This window comes from Talpa europaea (genome assembly GCF_964194135.1).
Source record: "Talpa europaea genome assembly, chromosome: 16".
NCBI lineage: Eukaryota > Metazoa > Chordata > Mammalia > Eulipotyphla > Talpidae > Talpa > Talpa europaea.
The window spans coordinates 20,937,843-20,957,742 of NC_140084.1; the positions used below are offsets into that span (position 1 = coordinate 20,937,843).

Below are 19,900 nucleotides of genomic sequence, written 5' to 3' on the forward strand. Positions count from 1 at the left end.
AAGCCCTCGGGGTTTGAGTCCCAGTTGGGGTGCGTCTCTGCTCTGGTCCAGGCCCCTCTGGGGGATCCTCGCTTTCTGTCTTCTGGTGTCAGGACGTCCGCCTCGGCGTCGCATCTTGCAGGTCGCTGTGGTCTACCTCGCAGTCGGCCTTGAGCGTGCCAGCTTGGACCCCACTCTACCCCCAGCCCTAGGTCTTTGCACACGCACGCGCGCACGCCTGCCCTCCCTAGCCGCTGGGGGTGTGGGGGTGGCATCTACCTCTGCAATCAGCCCAGCCTGGGCTTGGAGCCCCGAGGCCCTGAGAGGCGAGCAGGGGTGGTTGGGACCGCGAAAGGAGTCGAGGGGGGCGCGGGCCAGGGAACGGCGGGGAGCAGGCGCCCTGCTTGGGGCGGGCGCCGCTGCCCGGCGGGCCCCGGCGCGGCTCTCGGCGGGCAGCGGGTTTTTCCGTGAAAGGTTGCCCTGGGTAACTAGTCTCCGAGGGGACACAGCCCTCCTCTCTCCAAGTGGCAACTTATCGATCCGCGAGATTGATAACCCCCAGCGCCGCGCTGCGCACCCGTTCCGCTCTCCCAGCTCTGGGGCCAGCCGGCCCAAGGTGGCGCCAAGCGCCCGGGAGGGGGGCCATGTCAGGGCCTCTTCCCCACCCCGGACCTGGCCTCCCGCCGCTGGTGGGGGAGGGGTGCTTCAAAGGAATGATTTCGGGGAGCCTCCTGGGGAAGACTTTTCCAAAGTGTGAGCCCCTACCCCGCGGGGCTCCGCGACCAAAAAGCCCCAGCGGGTTCCAGAGCAGCAGCCTACGAGAGGCGCCCCCTGGTGGCTGGGGCAAAACTTTGTGGAAAGTAGGCGCCGGTTTCTTTAGGGGAGGGCGGTGCTTTGGGGCCCGAGGTGTTCCTTTTAAAGTCTTAGCTAAAAAAGTGCGCCACCAGGAGCGGGAACCCTACAGAGACGAGCGTGTCTGGCAAAGGGTTAGGCCGAGGTGCAGGCAGCAGAGCGGGTGCAGGATGTGGGGCAGGATAGGATCTTGGAACACCGACCTGGGGGCAAACATCGAGATGGGGGAAAAGTCACTGCGCGGGCATAATTCACGTGTGAGGGACCTCGTTTGCAGAGGTGGCCGTGCTAGGGCAATTCAACCCCGTTTGGCACCCCCACCCCCCTTCCCTCACTTTCTGCAGTTCGTGATGCTAATGCGTCTTGGCGAGCTCGGCTGCACGCGTAGGCCCAGTGTCTGTTCCCTCCTCCCGCCCCCGGTGCCGCCAGCGCCGGAGTCGGGGCCCCGCGAGTCGGTGCGGTGCCCGCGCCCGCGCCGTGTTTGCCGCTGCCGCCGCGGTCCGGGTTTTGCGGGCGGCCGGAGCTGTATTTCCAGCGCTGTCCATCGCTCGGTGCTGTTGGCCCTCTCTCCGTCTGATCCGAGCCGGAGCAGTGCGGGGCGCCCCACGGGATCAGAGCGCTCCCCCGCCGGGACTCCGCTCCTCACATCCTCCTGCTGGGACCCGGCTACATTTCCAGCCAAGCCTGGCTTTATTATGTGTCTCTGCAGTGCAGCCCCAGCAGCCGGATCGGGAGGAGGAGAGCCAGCGACCACAAAGAAGACAGGAGCGCAAGGGAGGCTGGCGGGCGGGCCGGCGCCGGCTGGAGCGCGGAGGAGCCGGGGCGCAGCCGCCGACGCCGCTGCCCGGGAGGACGGGAGCCCGGCCGCCGCCTGCTCGTCCTCCGCGGCCGCCCGCCCCCTCTCCGCGCCCCTGGCCCATGGAGGCAGCTAGCGGGGCCGGCGACTTGGCACCGGCCTGGGGATCGGCTGCGCGCCGCGCGCTGCACACCGCGGCCCGAGGGCAGGCAGCGGCGGCCCGGCGCACGGGCTGAGCGATGCCCCGGGCACGGGCGCGCCTGCCCGCCGCCGCCTGAGCGCCCCCGCGCGCCCCTTCCTCCTCCGGGGGGCCGGCGCCGCACCGAGCCGAGAGCCAGAGAAGGGGGCGTGAGCCAGGGGCCCCGCGCTGCGGCTTCCGAGCCCCCGCGGCCGTTCCGAGCCCCCCAAGTCGGCCGAGTTGAGGGACCTCTCTCCCCATCCATCATAATCTTCAAATCAGGGGTTTGGGAATTTTTTAGCCATTAATATTTATTATTTTTTTTGTGCGGCGGGGGATAATTTGAAGGCTTTTTTTTTTCCCCCCCGGGGGGTCCTGAGCTTCCGCGCTCCCGACCGCCTCCCGGTCTCCCCCCCACACCCCCCCGAGGCACCCCCGACTCCAGCCCCGGCCCCCTCCTCAGATGGGCTCATTGTGAGCTCCGCACCGGGCTGCGTGGCCGGACGCCTGCAAACTTTGCACAAAAATCCGGCGAGGGGCGGAGGAGGAGACGAGGAGGCGGGCGAGGGTGGCGGTGGGGTGGGAGCGGGAGGGAGGGGGCCGCAGGGGCCGGGGGCCGGCGGGGGGTGGGGAGGAGGAGGGGGGCGGCTTTTTTTTTTTTTTTTTTTTTTTTTTTTTTTGCATAACTCGGCTCGGCCGAGTGGCCTCCGGACTCCCCGCGCCGCCGGGACCGCCGCTGGGACCGCGAGCCCCCGGCTGCCGCATTGCAACAGGCAGGGCCCCGGCGCGCCCCCCGGGCCTCCCCCCGCCCCCGCGCGGCCTCGGCCGGTCCGGGCCGCCCCCCCCAGGGCGGCCGCCCGCGACCTGCGCTCCGCGCCCCGCAGCCGCCGACCCGGCTGCAAAAAAAAAAGTTTCCGAGAGGCAGGCGGAGGAGAAGGGGGAGCCGGGCGGCCCGGAGCGGCGGGGGGCGGCGGGGGGAGCCGGCCGCGGAGGGCGACGGAGCGCCGGGAGCCCCGGACATGTCCAGGCGGAAGCAGGCGAAGCCGCGCTCGGTGAAAGGTGAGCGGGCGAGGCCCGGCGGCGGCGGCGCGAGCGAGCGGCGAGGAGGGAGGGAGCGAGCCAGGGAGGAGGGACCGGCGCGCGGGCGGGCGGGCGGGCGGGCGGCCGGGGACCCGCGCGCGGAGCCGGGAGGAGGAGGCGGAGGCGGGGAGGAGGCGGAGGCGGGGAGGAGGCGGCCGGGCTGGAGGCGGAGGCGGCCGCGGGGCGCGCCGCGGACACCCTGCCCCGACCCGCCCGGGCCCGGCGCCGCCGCCCGCGGGGACCCGGGCCCGAGGGCGCCGCCGAGGGGCCCGCGCCGCCGCCGCCTGGCGGGCCCCGGGCCCGCGCGGCCAATCAAGGGGTGCGGGCCCGGCTTGGCGGGGATTGCGAATCTCCGCGGCGGCGGCGGGAGGGAGGAAGAGGCGGCGAGGACCGGCGCCCGGGAGGTCGCGGCGCCCAGGCCGCGCGCGCAGGGCCCCGGGCCTCCCCGCCCCGCCGCCTCCCCGCCTCGCCTCAGCGGCCGCCCGCGCGCCCCGGGACGCCCGGGGCGGCGGTCGCGGCTGGCGCCCCCTGCCTGCCCCCGGCCCAGGCCGCGCTCCCGGCCGGGCCCCCGCACTTCCTGCCGCCGCCTCAGAGGCCGCCCGGCCGGGAGCCTCGCCGGGAGTTCATTGTCTGCGCCGGGCCGCGGGGCGCGGGTCCCCAGGGGCGCGCGGCCGCCGCGCTCGCTCTGGCGCGGAGGACGCCCCGGACCCGACCCCGGGCGCCGGCGCCCGGCCCCCCCCCCCCCCGGGTCCCCCGGGACCCCCCGGGCCGGCGTCCTGGGCCGAGGCCCCGGAGCGCACTCGCCTGTGAGGAGACCCCCGCGCGCACGCCGGCGCCTGGCTCGCTCGCAAACAAGATCGAGGGTCCCGGGCGTGCGGGCGCCGGGGTGCACACGTTTGTGAGGAGACGCACACGCGCGCGCACACACGCTCACACTCAGGTCCACACTCACGCGCCCCTTGCTTGGCCCCCTGGCTTTCCCAGGGCCCCCGGCTGGAGTGGGCCCTGGAGAGCTGAGGCCCCCGGGAGAGGCCTTGAGCCTGCGCCCCTCCCCTGCCCCTTTCTCCCCACCGACTGGCCTCTCCAGGCCTCGCCTGCTGCTTTGTCCCCATTCCAGCCCCCGGGGTGGGAGCCTGGCTGCCGGCCGCGCTAGGAGGTGGCTAGAGCAGGGACAGGAGGAGAGTGGCTACTCTCTGGAGCCAGAAGTCCCGAGGCCCTAGTCCTCTCCCAGCTAACTCCCCTGATGACCTCTGGCCCTAGCCCAGTGCTGCTCTAAAAAGTTCATTTCCTGGAGGCCTGCGCGGGAAGGCTCTGAGGCCCCCGCTCCCTTCCTGCCAGCCTTGCTCCTGGCTGGGACTGAGTCAGGCGAGGAGGGTCGTGAGACACCACCCGCCATTGCTCGCCTCCCAAAGTCCCAGGAGAGTCCCAGGGCACCCAACTCGGCAGAGACACTCGCTGTCTTCCTAGAAGCAGGCCAACTCAGTCCAAACTCAGCAACCTGGCTACTCCTGGCCTCTTTCCTTGAGAGAAGTTGGTCTTGTCCTCACCCTGGCAGACATCCCAATCTGGGACAGGCTGGCCTGCTTCACGGAACTGGGGGTCCAGTGGACGTTCTGCCTGAGGGACAAAGGAGACCAGAAGAAGCACCCTAGGAAGGGGACACGCAAATGGTCGATGTTGTCCTTCTGCAGAATAGAAGAGCTCTGCGTCTTGAAATAATGTTTGATTTCTTTTCTCTTTTTCTGGCTCACTGCTCACTCCCTTAAGAACCACCCAAGGTGGCCCAGAAGAAAATGTAGAATCTGAATTTCTGGTTGGAGAAATAGTTTTATTGAATTTGGGCAGTTGATTTTGAGTTAAACGGGGGCAGATTTTTCATAAAAGAAGATGCAGTGCTTACCCCTAACCTCAGTGCGAACCTCCAAACCTCCTTCTCTTTGAAGGCAAGACACAAAAAGCAAAGGTAAACGATTTGCGGTGAACAGATGGGTGGGTGTTGCAGAGTTGCTGAAACCTAATTCTAAAACCACTCTGTGTATCTCTGAGAAAGACTCAAGAATTGGTCTTTCGCTTTTCATGAAATGAGCCTTGAAATGATTTTTAATGAGTGTCTCTCTCCAAATGTGTATGTGTCTATGTACGGCAGACAGTTCAAGCTAATTGATGGGGGAAAGACAGCAAAGTGGGAACCGGACCCGTATAGGCATTTTGAGAAGTGTTGTAAATATCAGCCATACAGTGCCTTTCTGCCCTTGGACTCAGAGAGCCTCTGTTTCTCCCTGTGGTTCTTTGCATTTTTCAAAAGCAGCTACAACCCTTGTCTCTCATCATTTTGCCTTTTATTCAGTTTACTGGGGTGAATAGGGTGGAGATGTGGCCACTTATCAAGGGAGGAATTAAGAGGGAAGATAATTTGAATAGATAAGAGTTACAGCAGGTGATGGATTTATTGCTTTTCAAGAACTGCCTCCCCCCCTTGCTCAAGCAATATTAAAAAGTGTGTGCTTGATTGTGGACAGCTCCACACCAAGTGTTTAAAACGACAAGGTCTTCACCTTTAAAGATGCTTGAAGGTGCTTCTTAAGGAGCAGTGGCGCCTTTTACATTTTATTTTATTTTATTCTGCCTCCACTGCTGTGTGTCAGGGCCATCTAGACGCATCGTGGACTTCCCCAGCCCGCGCAGTCTGCTGTGAAAGTCGCTTGACTGTAATTCGTAATTGATCTCGGAAATGTGAAAGCCCATAGCAGGAAGGAAAGACAGAAATATAACAATTTCTAATGGATGCTCAGAAAGTGTGATTTGAAAGCACAGGCATTGCTGCTTTGAAAATCAAACAGGCCTCCAGTGGGGGTGGGGGGGGGGAATCTCACGGACACAACCTCCCTTCTGGAGTGGGTCACTTGTCCCCTGGGGATGTTTGTCCTTCTTTGGAAAATGCAGCTCCCTGGGAGGACACCCAGCCAAAAGGGAAAGGGGTCCAGACAGTAGGGCAGGGGGGCAGAATAGCCTTATTGGTTTTTAAAAGCGTTGTGATTTAAAGGAAAACCGAAAAACCATGCATGTTACAAAAGTCACATGTCCTGACTGATTTTCTCTCGCTACACCATTCTCCCCTTTTTTGTTTCCTGGTAGTGTGGGGTGGCCGTTGTGATGATTTGTTCCCTTTGACAATTTTGACCTCCTTCTCCGAGGCTGTTCTCATCAGGTCTCACTGATGTTATTTCGGTTGATGATATCAGGTGGTTGGTAGCCTTCCCCGCACCCACACTGCCTCCTCATTCATTTAGACAGAAAATTAACACATCTCTTTCCCAGCCGCAACTTAAAACTTTTGAGTAATATCTAATACTGTCAGTTTCCTCCATCGAGCAATGGTCTGTGCTTAGCAGGTCTTAATTTTAATTAACACTCAGACTGTGTCCACACACCCCTCAACCCCAACATCCAAGACTGCCCCCGTGACTTCTCTGCGTTCCCCTCCCTTTCTGTCTTCCTCTCCTGCCAGCCCGCAGCTCCTCGGAAGTCCATCTTATAAATTTGGTGGTCTGGGGACTTGGGAACAGTGTAGTTCGCTACTGCTTGTGTTTCCATGGAAATAATTGAGATGTAATAAATAGAGGCGTTCTGAGGTTACAGGTTTCTTGATTCAGCTGAGACCACATACAAGTGTAAATTGTCGAGATTTGTTTGGCTAAATGTACATGATCTTGTAGGAAGGGCAAGACAAATCCTTTCTAGGTTCTTTAGCTTTCTGTGTGGACTGGGGCAGCAGACATTTCACCCTAATATTTAATCCCCCCTTCCTCAATGAAGACACTGATTCCCAGCTTTGGGAGGGCCTGTCTCACTCTGGAAACATCCTCTATCTAGTAATTGCTGTTTAGATTCTTACACTTATTTCTTTGCAAAAACTTAATAAGCAATAAAATAAGGTAACTGTGTGCCTCTGGTGGGAGGATCCTGCCAAACCTTTAACCGTAAGGTGTCTAGTGTGCAAATACCGGTGACTTCACAGACCTAGTGTAATTCAGTAGTGCCAACCTGCCTGGCACTGTTGTGGCATGCTCCTGAGAAGCGTGAGTTAACAGAAGACGAGGGGGGCTGGCAGGGGAGGAGCACCGGAGTATAGCATCTTTGAGAACAGCGTTCGTAGCTGGAGACGAAAGGCTGGGGATCTGGTTCAATCTAATAGAAAGTTGCAATAATTGCTATATCGGTAGCCAACTCTTAAGCTGGTGGCTGTGGAATTCTTCCCCTGATGTAGGATTTAATAGTCTGGCAATTAGATGCATTGATTTCTCTTAACTGTTCATTTGGATGTGTAAACGAAAGGAGCCTGCCACTGCGGCTGGTGGTGCGGGCGTGCTGCCTGGCTCTTGGAAAAAGGCTGATTTAGGTGGTGGCAGCGGGAGGACGTGATTCTTTGAGGCAGTGCTGGGGCCAGTTTCCTCTTGGTTTAAAATTTCTGTCCATTTTGCTGGGAAATGCACAGCACCTGTTGTTCAGAGACTGTTTACAAAAAAACAAAAACAAAAACAATGGCGTCCCCTTATGTCTGCAAAGTAGGAAGGCCCTTTTCTGCTGCAGATGCTTCTGGAGGGACTCCTCTGTCTTTGAGGGACTAGACTCAAACTTGCATATTTTTGGCAGATGGGCTGCAGGATACCTGAGGAAAGAGTCACAAAACACCTTGACTCTGAGTTCCAATGGGATCTCCTGCTGGAAATTGCCTGCTAATTCCTCCCCTCCCACCCCCTTTCCAGCAATAATCTGGGGCGGGGGCCACCTAGGCCAGCTGCTCTGTCAAGTCCTAAAGAGGTGTAGGGACATGCATCTTGGACCCCTTGGCAGGCTGGTGGGTTGTGTGACTTCAGGCTAGGAGTGCCTGTAGATAAAGAGCTCTTACAAACATTAGCACCTCTTAACTCCGGGTTCCTGGGCCTGCAGGTTTCCCTAAGCATCACTAACTTCTGACACACAGGCATCTAAACTGTCTGTGAGGCAGCAGAGGATGGCTGCAGTTCCTGATGGCCCCATCCTTTTTCCCAAGGTGGGTGGGCGGGCTGGTTAGCTCTTTGACTGGGGGAAGAAGGAGTTCTTTTGTGGACCTGGTCCACAATATACTGGTGTTTGCAAAGAATAGTATCTTCGTGTCTCAGGAACATTTGCAGTAGCCATCAAGACTCCCTTCTTATCTGAGGGTCTAGGGTAATCCCAACAGAAGAGTGCCTTGAAAATTCTTTGTGGGCTCCACATTACTATGATTGGCTGGGAGAACCTTGATACCGGTGTGGGTTGGTGTGTTTGACAATTTCTGCAAATTCCTGTCAGCTTGCAAGGGCATTTGGTACATAAACATGTTAGTCAGCAATCAGAGTAGTTTTGCACCCAAAATGAGCTAATTAAGCTTGGATTGGTTATATCAGCTTAAACTTTTTTTGGTGCTGGCTGTCAGTTCCCTCAGTCTACTGTGGGAAAGGTAGGGTGGAGTGGGGGAAATGTGATGGAAACTTTTGATTTGTAGCTTACCTGCCATGATCGGTGGCAGCCGAAGACTGGGGTTGGACACCAGTAAATAAAATTACTTTACTTCTTTCAAGGAGCGCCAATTAGCTGATTGCTCCTTGTGGCTGTCCTTAAGGAGAATGCTGTTTTACCTATCTGCTTGTACAAAGGTTTGATTTTTAATGTCTTGTGAAAAGGATTCTCTTTGTCTTGATTGATGTCAGGAATAAAAGCATGATGGTAATATCCCTTTGAAAGCTATTGTATTGTCAGCCCTGCCTGACAGCGGGAGGGCCTCCCAGCGTTATAGATTAGTGCTGTGAAAACACTGACATTTTCTTTGTTACGTTGCTGTTGTTCTACTTGCAAAGTCAATTACACAATGTCGGAGCTCAGTTACCGAGTTGACTTTGGAAGCAGCACTGTCTTTCATTCTTCTTAAAGATATAATTTTCCGTTGTTGTTTTGTTTTGTTTTTTTCCTTTCTTTTTTTCTTTTTTTTTTTTTTTGACTTGCCTCCCTCTGGTTACTGCCCCCACCTCCAAGGCTCTGAACGTGTTAGCTCGGCAAACACACTCTGGCTTCAATTGTGACAAGTCGAATTCAAAGATTGCCACATCATTATCTCTGAATTCTTCTGCTCATTCACATTTCAGTGGGTTCTCATTGATACAGTGACTCCAGCAGTCAAGATACATAAAAATCTCATCAAATGAGATGAGGTTGTTGATAATCACTTATCAAGTGGGTTGTTCCTTGGATTCTGGGGTCCTTGAGATTGGCAAACTCGAGGCTTGCTTTCTTTTTTCCCTTGAGGCCCGTGGCCTGCACTGAATCAGTTTCCTGGGTTGATGGGACCTTAGCAAACAGGTTTTTACTGTAGAAGGTTTATAAGATTCTGATCTCAGACTTGGGCTGTGGACTTTTGGACTTAGACTCCTGGATGACATAGAAGGGGCGTAGATGGAGTCTCCTAAGAGAATCATGAAATCCATCCTAGTCCCATTGCAGAGGGCCAGTGGGAATTATGGGATGGGCCAGGTGTGCCTTTCCTGGGTGCCTCTGGATCCAGGAGAGATTGGCATTCCTGACCAGGTGTGTGAAATCCCACTATTGAGAGAGAGAGAGAGAGAGAGAGAGAGACAGACAGAGAGAGAGACAGACAGAGAGAGACAGAGACAGAGACAGAGATGGGGTGGCGGCAAGCCTTGAAATGTTCAATACTGGACATGGTCAGCTTGGATGTTTTCTAATCATCTTCACCTCTCCCCCAACCTTGCCTTCCCCAGAAAGAGAAAAACCGCACTTCCTTAGCTTTCTGATGCTGACCACCAAGGAGCAGTTACCTAGGGGCCCGCTTGCCCCACAGAACTCTGCCACTGACTCCAGATGACGGGGGCCTATCAGGGAACTCCTTCCGTGACACTAATTGTGGGCCCCCGAAGTTATTATGATGAACCACCAGACAAGAGCCTGTGTTCGCCAGCAATTTGTCAGGACTAATTTTGTTTTTCTCCAATAATTGAAAATTAATGTCTTGAAGTGAAAGCAGATGCTCATGTCATCGTCTGAATTGGGATATAAAATGGGGCTCTGTAGAGGGGCCCACTAATTTAACAGCAATTTCCCTCTTTGTAGCTAATGGGGGTGTTGGGGCTGACATCACCTGAGGACAGGGGTTTGGGAAGAGGGGATGGCTCAGTGGTGCCCTTTGTGGTGGATGTGGCAACACCCGGGGAATGAAAGCTTGGTGGGAACATTCATTTTGGAGGGAGACTATGTAAATAAAAGTATTTCTTTGGGCATTGACACTCAGACAGTCCTTTGTTTTGGATACTCATTTGCACAAGAAGTATTTATGTCTGCTGTTCAAGGCATTATGTTTGAAAGGTTAGGGGAGACTTGGCTTGGGAACAGACTCTCTGGAGAGTAGATTGGTACAGGTTAGTACATCCCCGGGGTGGCTATCACCTTCACCTCCAGTGAAGCTGGTTACAATTGCAGATTCCTGGGCCTGGATCTTAGAGATGCTCAGCCAGCTAGCTTGGGAGGGGCTTGGAACTCTTCACCTTCTTTCCCTCTTAAAAAAAGGAGGTAAGATACACAGCGCACAGTTCCCCACCTTAACCATTTTCATACGTACAGGTCCATGGCTTTGAGTACACCACTTTGTATGGCTTTCACTACCAGGACCTTGGCGTTTTTAGCGAGCTCCCAGAAGGTGTGGCTTGAGGGGGGGGTCTCAGCCCACCACCCTCCGAGGATGCCATTTGGTATTGGTCCTGTATTTTCTGGGGCAAAACAGAGACTCTGAAGATGAAGTGGCCCTCTGGAGGGCCAGCGGTGCCTTTTCCTTGCTCTGGGGTGAGGGGTGAGGCTGGGGTGCCCAGAGCGAGGGAAGGGCACAAGAGTAGGGGCCCACTAGGGCTGGTGGGCATGAGGACAGGGCAGGATGGGTACTGATGATTTGTTGAGTGGTCTGGTGACTGTTCTTAGAACATTCTTGCTCTCTCCTTGGGGAAAATGACCATTTGGAGATGGAGAGCTGTGACCCTCTGGAGGGTGTGAGCTGGCCCAAAGGGGCAGATCCCATGGCCCCCACACCTGCTTGCCGGGACCCAGGCTGTCCCCTTCAGGCTGGCTTATCTGTGATGAGGAAGGGGAGGGAGAGCTGCTCTGAAAACCTGAAAGGCCCTGACTTCCTGGAGCGCTGACCACCTCTGATCCCAGGTCTGGGTCCTGCAGAACCTTCCACTGTCCCTCTCCTTGGAGGTGCCAGATACCTTTTTCTCCCCCGGTTTTCTCTGTAATTGAAATTTGCCCTTTCGTTACCTGGGCATGAATTATTTTTTGCAGCGTTGTCATTCCCTGTCCTGCTGTGAGGTTTATCTCTTCTGTTGCTCCTAATTAAATAAAACATACTGTTCACCTAACTCCTGTTGCACTGAAGTTTACCTGCCTGAAGGCAGAGTGATGGCCATCTGGGCTTGGTTAGGGAGCAGGGCATGGCTGGGCAAGGGAGCTGCCTCCTCCAGGCTGGGAGATCAGGCAGGTGTACCCTCTTGTCCTGGGGGCTGTGGACGCTATAGCCATCAGCAACGTCTGTCATATTTCTGGTTCCTGAGCCAGAGATGTGGCTTTGTCCCCTAGTTACTGGGTTTGAACTTGGGGAGAGGAGAGATGATCACTTGCTTCAGAGAGTCCCCAGGGAGAGGCTGAGGGCGAGGAGCAGGCTCCCAGAGGGGGAGGAGGAAAGAGGGACAGGTTCCTGTCACCTGAAGTGGAGACTGTGGAGAGGATTCTCTGGGGAGCAGTGAGCAGGGCACATGTCCTCAGTGCCCTGGGCAGCTCTGCAGATGCCTTGCCTCTGAGGGAGAGAGTGAGCAGCCAGGGGCCTGTGTATTGGGAGGAGTCAGACCTTTCAGAATCCTGAGAACCCCATATTGGAAAGGAACCCTGAAGTCCACTTTATTTAGACTTTTTCAGGTGTGTTGGCGGTGTCTTAGTTTCATCCAGCCTGGACTTGTGCACTTTCACTGTCAGGGAGCTCACTACCTCTGTGGCACACTGCATTTTTAACTTGAATCTCACACCTTCTTCTTTCTGTTCAGCTGCAATCTGCCTCCTGTCATTTAGGTGTGTTGGTCCTGTTTCTGCCTCTTGGGGCCACAAAGAGTAACTCAAATCCCCAACTCCCAGAACAGCCCTGTGAGAGTCGGCAAAACTGGCTTTGCCCTACTTACTCAGGGGAGCAATATCTGTGCATGGCATGCGGTCAGCCTGGTGGGCTTCCAGGACCCCACATTCATTTATAGATGGCCTCGACCTGGGCTTCTGGGTCCTTACACTTAAAAAGGATGAGTAGGGCCTCCCCGGTGGCGCAGCGGTTGAGCGCTGGGTTGCGAAGCTGCCCGCGGCCGGTTCGATCCCCGGCTGCTCCCCGGCCACCGGAGGAGGGTCCCGTATGGCGCGCAGACCTCTCCTGCCGCCCGCTGCTCCCCTCAGCAGTGTACTTCGGTCCTTCTGCCTGCTCTGCTCCCCGCTCTGGCTCTGGTGAATTCTCTCACCCTCCCGCGCTTCTGACTGTACCCAGTGCATGTATAAACAAAACAAACAAACCAACCAGCAAACAAATAAATAAAGCATGCCTCTATAAAAAAAAAAAAATTAAAAAAAAAAATAAAAAGGATGAGTAACTGAGTAACTAAATAGTAAATGTGTCTACCACTGAGGGAATGAATGAACAGGTGAAGAAGTGATTGAGCCAATAGTGAATAATGACTGGTTAATGAATAAATGAATTCCTAAATGAGTGAAGAAATGAATGGGTGGACCGAGAGGGAGCACAGACTGCCTTTAGGGGTCATGGGCTCACTGCTGGCATCCTTGATGATCTCCACCCCCACGCCCCCACCATCGCCCCAGCCCCTGTTCGAGTTTGGGAGAGCTGCTCCATCCTGGAGGACTGAGCCCTCAAGCCCCTTGGGGTTGGTGATGACTTTGTGCCCATTTTTCTCCTTTTAGCCTCAGCCCAAGCAGGGAGAACAGTAGTCTCTGCTGTGAGATTATAGCCATTCTTTATTGAGGGTCTTGGGCCAAGCATCGTGCTAAGCTTTATAAAACACTGCTTTTCAAATGATAAAAGCAATATGAGATTTTTGCACTAATTTAAAATAGAACAGATTTTAATTCAGTAAACTCACAGTGTTGTCCTGTCCCCCTCCCACTCTCCAGCCGACACCCTCCACATTGAACTGAACGGTTTTGACCCCTCTCAGTGCTGGACTCCAGCCCCAGCTCCATTAAGTGGGCTTTGGGCCCTTCTTGTCTTTCAGGGATGGTTTGCCCCACAAACAGCATGAGGCCTGAGGACTAGGGTCAGGGGAAGTAGGGCAGGAAGGAAAAATAGGATGTGTTTGCAGGGAGAACCTGCCAATAAAGTGCAACTCAGAATGAAAAAGGCCCCCTTCTCGCAGAAGGTCTGGGTCAAGTTTGCTTTATTCTCTTGGGAGGGGCAGGGGAGTGGGTTGGAGGAGACATGCTCTGTGATTTGGGGCAAGATAGCTGCTCTGAGGACCTCAGTTTCCTGTCTGAGAAGTGGGATGGACCTGGTGAGACTAGCAACATTTCGTAGGTGTTTTAGGACTTTTTCCCCCTGGGAGGTAAGAAGGGGTAACAGGAGAAAGTTTGATGTTGGGCCTCCCTGGTGGTGCAGGGGTTTAAGTCTCAGCTTTATGAAGCTGTCTGCGGTCACTGCAGCATGAGTTCCATCCCTGGCCAGGGAGCTACCCACATGGCTCAGCAGACCTCTCCTGTCTTGCCCGCTGCTCCCCTCAGCTGTGTATTTCAGTAGATCTGCCTGTTCTGCTCTCCACTCTGTCTCTGCTGAATCCTCTCAGCGGGGACACCCCAGTTCTCATATGCATAAATAAATAAAAACATATCTTTAAAAAAAAGAGTTTGATATTAAAATAACACAGACTAGAAAGATATTGTTCAGTCTTTCCAAGTTACTTTTGGGAGTGATCATTGCACAGAGGCCTCTAGGGAAGCCAACATCAGGGCAGCTGGGTCCTCCCTTGCTTCCCTGGCCCTGTGAGAGTCTAGGGGAATGTCAGACCAAAGGAGATGTGACATCGCTTGATATCACTTGATGTCAGCGTCTTTTCAGGTGTCTTTTCAGTATTCCTGACTCTTTTGGCCTCAGGGGATTTGCCAAGCATCCGTCTGAGTAGGTTTTTTGGGTAGTTCTCTAATCAGGGACTACATGGGCAGAAATAACCAGGTTCCATATAGGCCTCTCCAGAGCCACTGGCAGGGCCAGCCTTGATCCCCTGGAAGGACCGTGGTGGGAGAGTCATGACCAAGCACTTACCTGTGCCCCGCCTTCTCTGCCTCAGCTCCCTCGCCCCCCTCGCCCGGCTCTCCAATGGGTCTTGGTGGCACAGAGGCCCAGGTGCGCAGAGGCCCAGAAATACCCTGTCCAAAGTCACACAGCTGGAAGTAGCAGAGCTGGGTTAACTTAGGCTTTGCCCAGCTCCAGAGCCTGAGTCAGTAGCCACTGCTTTTATTTATAAGTGTCTAAAGGGCCCAAAAGACAATTGAGAAACTCATGCTTTCTCCAGGGCCCGGAAAGGCCCTGGGACTCTGAGCTGGGAGAGAGGCCGCAAGTCAAGGCACAGGAGTTCTGTCCTGCTCCCCAGCCTCTATGTCATCTGCCTTTTGGACTGTCCTTAGTCACATCTTAAGATGACTTACACATCTTAAAAAAAAAATTTAATCCTTTTTGTCCCTAGAGATTACCCACAGTTATCTTTCCTCCCAGAACTTTCTGTGGTGCATTTACACAAAAACATATGTAAAGACATAATTTAAAGTGTAGGTAGTATCATGTACTACATAACTGTACTTTGTTATTTGCTATTTTCTGGTAGTAGCGAATTTCCAATCTTGGTTGCTTATTCGTGTCATCTTGGATACAGACAGAAACAGCATTACCTGGGCTCCACCACAGACCAGTAACCCAAAACCTTTGGAGATTGGGCTCCAGGCCCATTTTTCCCTTTCAGCTCCAGGGTAATTTTAGTGTGCCGCCAGGGTTAAGGACTATTAGTCTATGAGATATCATCATGTGAGCGTTTGAAACCTACTACATTTCAACAGCCATATGTTTTATGAAGCTGTACCAGAATTTATTTACAGGCCTCTGCTGATGGACATTCAGTTGCTTCCAGTTTTTCATTGTCATAAACAATCATGCAGTGAGCATACTCATTTTTAAATCTTGGCCATTTTTTTAGGCTAGATTCAAGTGAAATTGTTAGGTCAAGGGTAGTCACTTGAAAAATTTGTTAGCTATTTGCAGATTGCTCCCACAAAGGTTGTACCAGTTTATCCTTGGATGATACTAGGCAGAGCTATACATCTTCTAATGCTTGCATTCTTAATTTTCTCTTTTTTTTTGGTCTCTCTCTCTTTTTTTAAAGATTTATTTATGTATACAAGAACTGGGGTGTAGGCCAGAGGTGCAGTGGGTGAGAGGATTCACCAGAGACACAGTGGGGAGCAGAACAGGCAGACTTACTGAAATACACTGCTGAAGGGAGTAGTGGGTGAGACAGGAGAGGTCTGCTGTGCCATGTGGGGTAGCTGCCTGACCGGGGATCGAACTCGTGCTGCAGTGGCTGCCGATAGCTTCATAGGTTGTGTCTTAATCCCTTGTGCCACCAGAGAGGCCCTTTTTTCCGTCTCTGCCCACCTCCTCATTCCCTTTCTTCTTGCCAGTCTGGCAGAAAAGAAATGGTTGATTGTTTTAATTGCACTTCCCTGATTATTAGGGAAGTTCACTATTTTTCTTATGTTTATGGACCATTTTTACTTCTTCTTCAGGAAGGGGTACTGCATTGAATGTGGTGGAGCTTGGGAGCTTGGGTATTTCTTTCCCTCAGCTCATTTCTCTTTATCCTTCCCTCTCCTTTTCCTCCCCTTCCTTCCCTCCATCCATTTATTATCCTTCTACCCATACTTCCATCATCTGTTTATCATTCATCCATCAATCATTATTTCATCTATCATCCAACCTTCTATCCACCCATTCATTCTTTTTTTTTTTTTTTTAAAGATTTATTTATTTATTTATACAGCACTGGGTACAGTCAGAAGTGCAGGAGGGTGAGAGAATTCACCAGAGCCAGAGCGGGGAGCAGAGCAGGCAGAAGGACCGAATTGTTGAGGGGAGCAGCGGGCGGCAGGAGAGGTCTGCGCGCCATGTGGGACCCTCCTCCAGGGGCCGGGGAGCAGCCGGGGATCGAACCGGCACTGTAGAGGCTGCGGGCAGCTTAGCAACCCAGCACTCAACTGCTGCGCCACCGGGGAGGCCCCACCCATTCAATCGTTATCCATCCATCCATCCATCCATCCATCCATCCATCCATCCATCCATCCATCCAGTTATCTAAGTTCTGAGTATCTTAGGCAGGTGAGACTCAACAGAATACAGAGGAGGCCATGTCTTTAAGGAGTTCACAGTCTAGACAGGATGTACAACCTTAATCATAGGACCAGACAAGATTCCAAGGTAAAGATGAAGACGACTTTTGGGAAAGATAGGAGGGATTCCTTTTGATAGGGGGAATCAGGCAAGTCATGGAAGAGGAGTTAGTATTTGGTTTGGGAGCAAAAGGATGGAATCACAACACCAAGAGCAGCTGGCTTTGTTAGATGCGTTATAGAGCCCTGGTCTTTGGACTTTACAGGAGTAACTCATTTAATCTTGAAGTGCACTACTCATGTGCCAGCTCAGGTGGGGACTTTGGCTTTCTTTTTCACAAGCAACAATGAACCTTAGAGAATCCTCAGCTGAGCTCCCTTCTTAGTTAATGATCAAACTTTCCCACAGAGGACAAGTCAGATGTACAAGGTCATACAATGACCTTGTGGTAGAATTGTCCCTGGGACAGGACAAAGATGAGCTGGGTCGGGGGTGATGGGGGGTGGGGGTGGGGCTCTTGCTGCTGTCTCTGCTGCTGACCCAGGCCAAGACCTGCCTTGGAACAACCTGGGACCCCAGACTCCCAGGGTGTGGGATTCATAGCAGGCCAACCTGGGGCTCCCATACTTCATCCCATCCGCACCCTTGCCATGTTATCGGTGAGTCTCAGCTTCTTGTTCCGTGAAACAGGGGCTCTACTTCCAAGACAGGTATGAGGGTGAAATCTCAGGGTTGTTGAGAAACAGCTTTATAAAATGAAACTGGCCATCCAGAGGGTCTGGAGCAGCCTAACTTTGCAGATCTCTCTGTCTCTTTCTTGCCTTTGTGCTCAGAATGTAGCTTCAGAGAAAATGGGTGGAGAAATGTAGCTGTCACCTGCTGGGATAACCTCCCCCCAAATCCCCCTTTGAAGATGTCAGGTTCTAAATGCGCCTTCTGCATCCCTCCTTGCGTCCATTCCCCACACCTCACCAAGAACAGTTTTCTCAGTTGCCACATGGGCCAGGTGCAGGGAAGGAGTTGATATGGGAGGGTATGTGGCCCCAAATGGTGTGCATGTGGGTGTCTCTGTGTGCCTGTGGATACATGTGTGCATTGTGAGTCTGTCCATATATCGCTGCATTCACAGTGTGTCTGTGTGTGTTCATGTGTGCATGCGCATGTGTGTGTGCATGCATGTGCACGTGAATGCCAGCCTTTGGGGGGAAGAGATTCTTGTCATTACTTGCCTGGTTCAGACTCACCAGTGCCCAGGCAGAGAAAATGCCCATGGGTGGCGGACTTTTTCATGAATTTACTGTATTCATTTGGGTATTTTGGGAGCACCTACTATGCGCAGAGCATTAAGTTCCACCTGACCCTACAAAAAGAGGCAAGTCCTTCCTCCTTTCTAAGATTCAGCTTACCATTTGAATGACTCTAACACTCATTTACCAAAACTTGTGGTTGTGAGGGTGAGAAATGAGTTTTCATCCAGGTTTCACAAAATGTATTCCAGGATTTTATTGATGTTCTACCAAAAAAGTAAGTGATGTTTTCTGTGGCCAAACACATTTGGCAAACACTATCTTAAACAGTTAAAAGTTTTTGAAACCTTCAGGGCTTCTCAGAATCTTTAAAATGCTGCTGTGGGACTGTTTCAGATAATAGTTTGTGATTTCCGAACTTACTTGATCACTTGTGATAGAGTCCTCTTTTTTTGGGAGGGTGTGCTGCGTTTCTAGCCTTTTAAGATGGACTTTTCTTTCATTCATTCACTTGTTCATTGATTCACCCCACACCTGTTGATTGGGCACCTGCTATGTACCTGGCACTGCTGAGACTCAAGCAATGAACAGACAGGGATTTATTGGTAGTGTAGGTGAGGGGCCATCTATAAGCACCTCAGGCAGCAGCATCATTTCTGGGACACAAAGCAGGACCTGGGACAGGTAGGGAGTGTTTGAGGAGGTGATACCTGAGCCTGAGGTGATGGGGGAGTTGTGAGGGGAGTTGGCTTTGAAGGGTGGGAGATGTGGGAGGTGTGGGAGATGGGTCTCTGCCTGCTCTTGGTTGGACCTGAGACTCCTGGTTTCCATGGCAGTAGTCCTGGCCTCAGAGGGGAGGTGTGTCTGAGTGGGGAGTTATTTTGCTGGGGCTGTTTCTGGGTGGGGGCTACTTCTGGAACCACTCTTGCCCTGCCAGCTTGGGAGCAAGTGAGTCTTGCACCCCCCCCCCCCCAACCCTCTGCAAACCATGCAGCCCTATCTCAAAGTAACCCTACGAGTCACCCCGGAGGGGCAGGGGATGGGCCCTCCCTGGGCGTGCCAGCTGTGACACCACCCAGCAGAGCCCCTGCCCGGCTCAGTCACTGCAGTGTCCCTAGTGCCTGGCACTGGACCCACATTCCCACCCCCCCATCTGACAGATGGGAAAATGAGGCCAAGCGGCTCCCACAGCCCGTTCCCTCAGGGGCCCAGCCCAGAATCCAACTCTTCTCCAAGCCAGGGCTGTAACCCGAGGCTGGTCGGGTGGGGAGAGGGTGATTTCCAGGACGGGTGGGATTTGGGGGGTTCTAGACCTTCCCGGGATCCGTCTGCAGAGTTGTGCGGTATGATTTGGGATCCAGGGACACGAGCTAGGGGCCGGGAGGGATTTAAGGGGGTGAAGGGGTGGAGGGAAGGGCGCCTTGGGGCTCTTCCCACCCAGTAATCCGCAGCGAGCGGCCGTTCGGGGACTTGGGAACGGGGCCCCTCCCGGGCCCTCGTCTGCCAGCCCCGCCGCGCGCCCCCAGGGCCCCTTTGAGGCAGCCGTCCTGGGAACGCGTCGGGCCGCCCCCCGCCCCGGAGGGCTCCATGGCTGCGGCGCAATAACTCAGGCCAGGGTTTGGGCACAAAGCGGCCGCGGCGGGGGGCTGGCTGGGAAGGCTCGGGCTGCGGCGCTCGCTCGCGCTGCCCGGGTGGGGCCGGGGCTTGTTCAGCACCGCGGGCCGCCCCCGCCGCCCGCCCCTCGGAGTCTGGGGCCGGCCTGGCCCAGCCGGCGTCCGCAGGACTCCTGAGTCCCAGGCCCGGGGCCGGGGGCAGGGGCGGGGGCGGGCTGGACGCGGTGGCGGCGTCTAGCCCGCAGCTGGGGGCCCGCCTGTGGGTGGGCTGCGGCCCCGCTGGCCAGATGTGTGCCTGGTGGGGAGCCCTCTGGGGTCTTGAGCACTGATTGGCCCTTAGCTTTGGGGGCAGGGCTGGGGGAGGGCAGTTGACACTGCATGGGCCATCCTTGAGGTTGTACTAGTAATAAGGATAATAAAGTCATTGATTACTTCTGAGCTCTCCACACGATTCATTTATTTAAACTTCACAGCAACCACAGGAGATAGGTTCTGTTACTGTCCCCATTTTACAGGGGAGGAAACTGAGGCACAGGGTGGCGCCCCACAGCTAGGACTAGACAGGATTTGGACACAGGCACTCTGGCCCCCGGAAGCATGCTCTGCGCCTGCATGGCATCCAGGAGGGCAGTGTGGGGTATCAGGCAGAGCAGTGCC

The 19,900-nt window shown here is 54.6% G+C and overlaps 1 protein-coding gene across 1 annotated transcript in view; it reads left to right on the forward strand.

Moving 5' to 3' along the window:
* Positions 1 to 2,824: 2,824 nt before the first annotated feature.
* Positions 2,825 to 19,900, forward strand: part of ZNF423 (zinc finger protein 423) — a gene marked incomplete at both ends in the record, with an annotated part of 285,025 nt that continues 267,949 nt past the window's right edge. The window contains one exon of the mRNA XM_084256847.1: positions 2,825 to 2,864. Within this exon, the coding sequence (XP_084112973.1) occupies positions 2,825 to 2,864 (40 nt within the window). The remainder of the gene's footprint in view (positions 2,865 to 19,900) is intronic.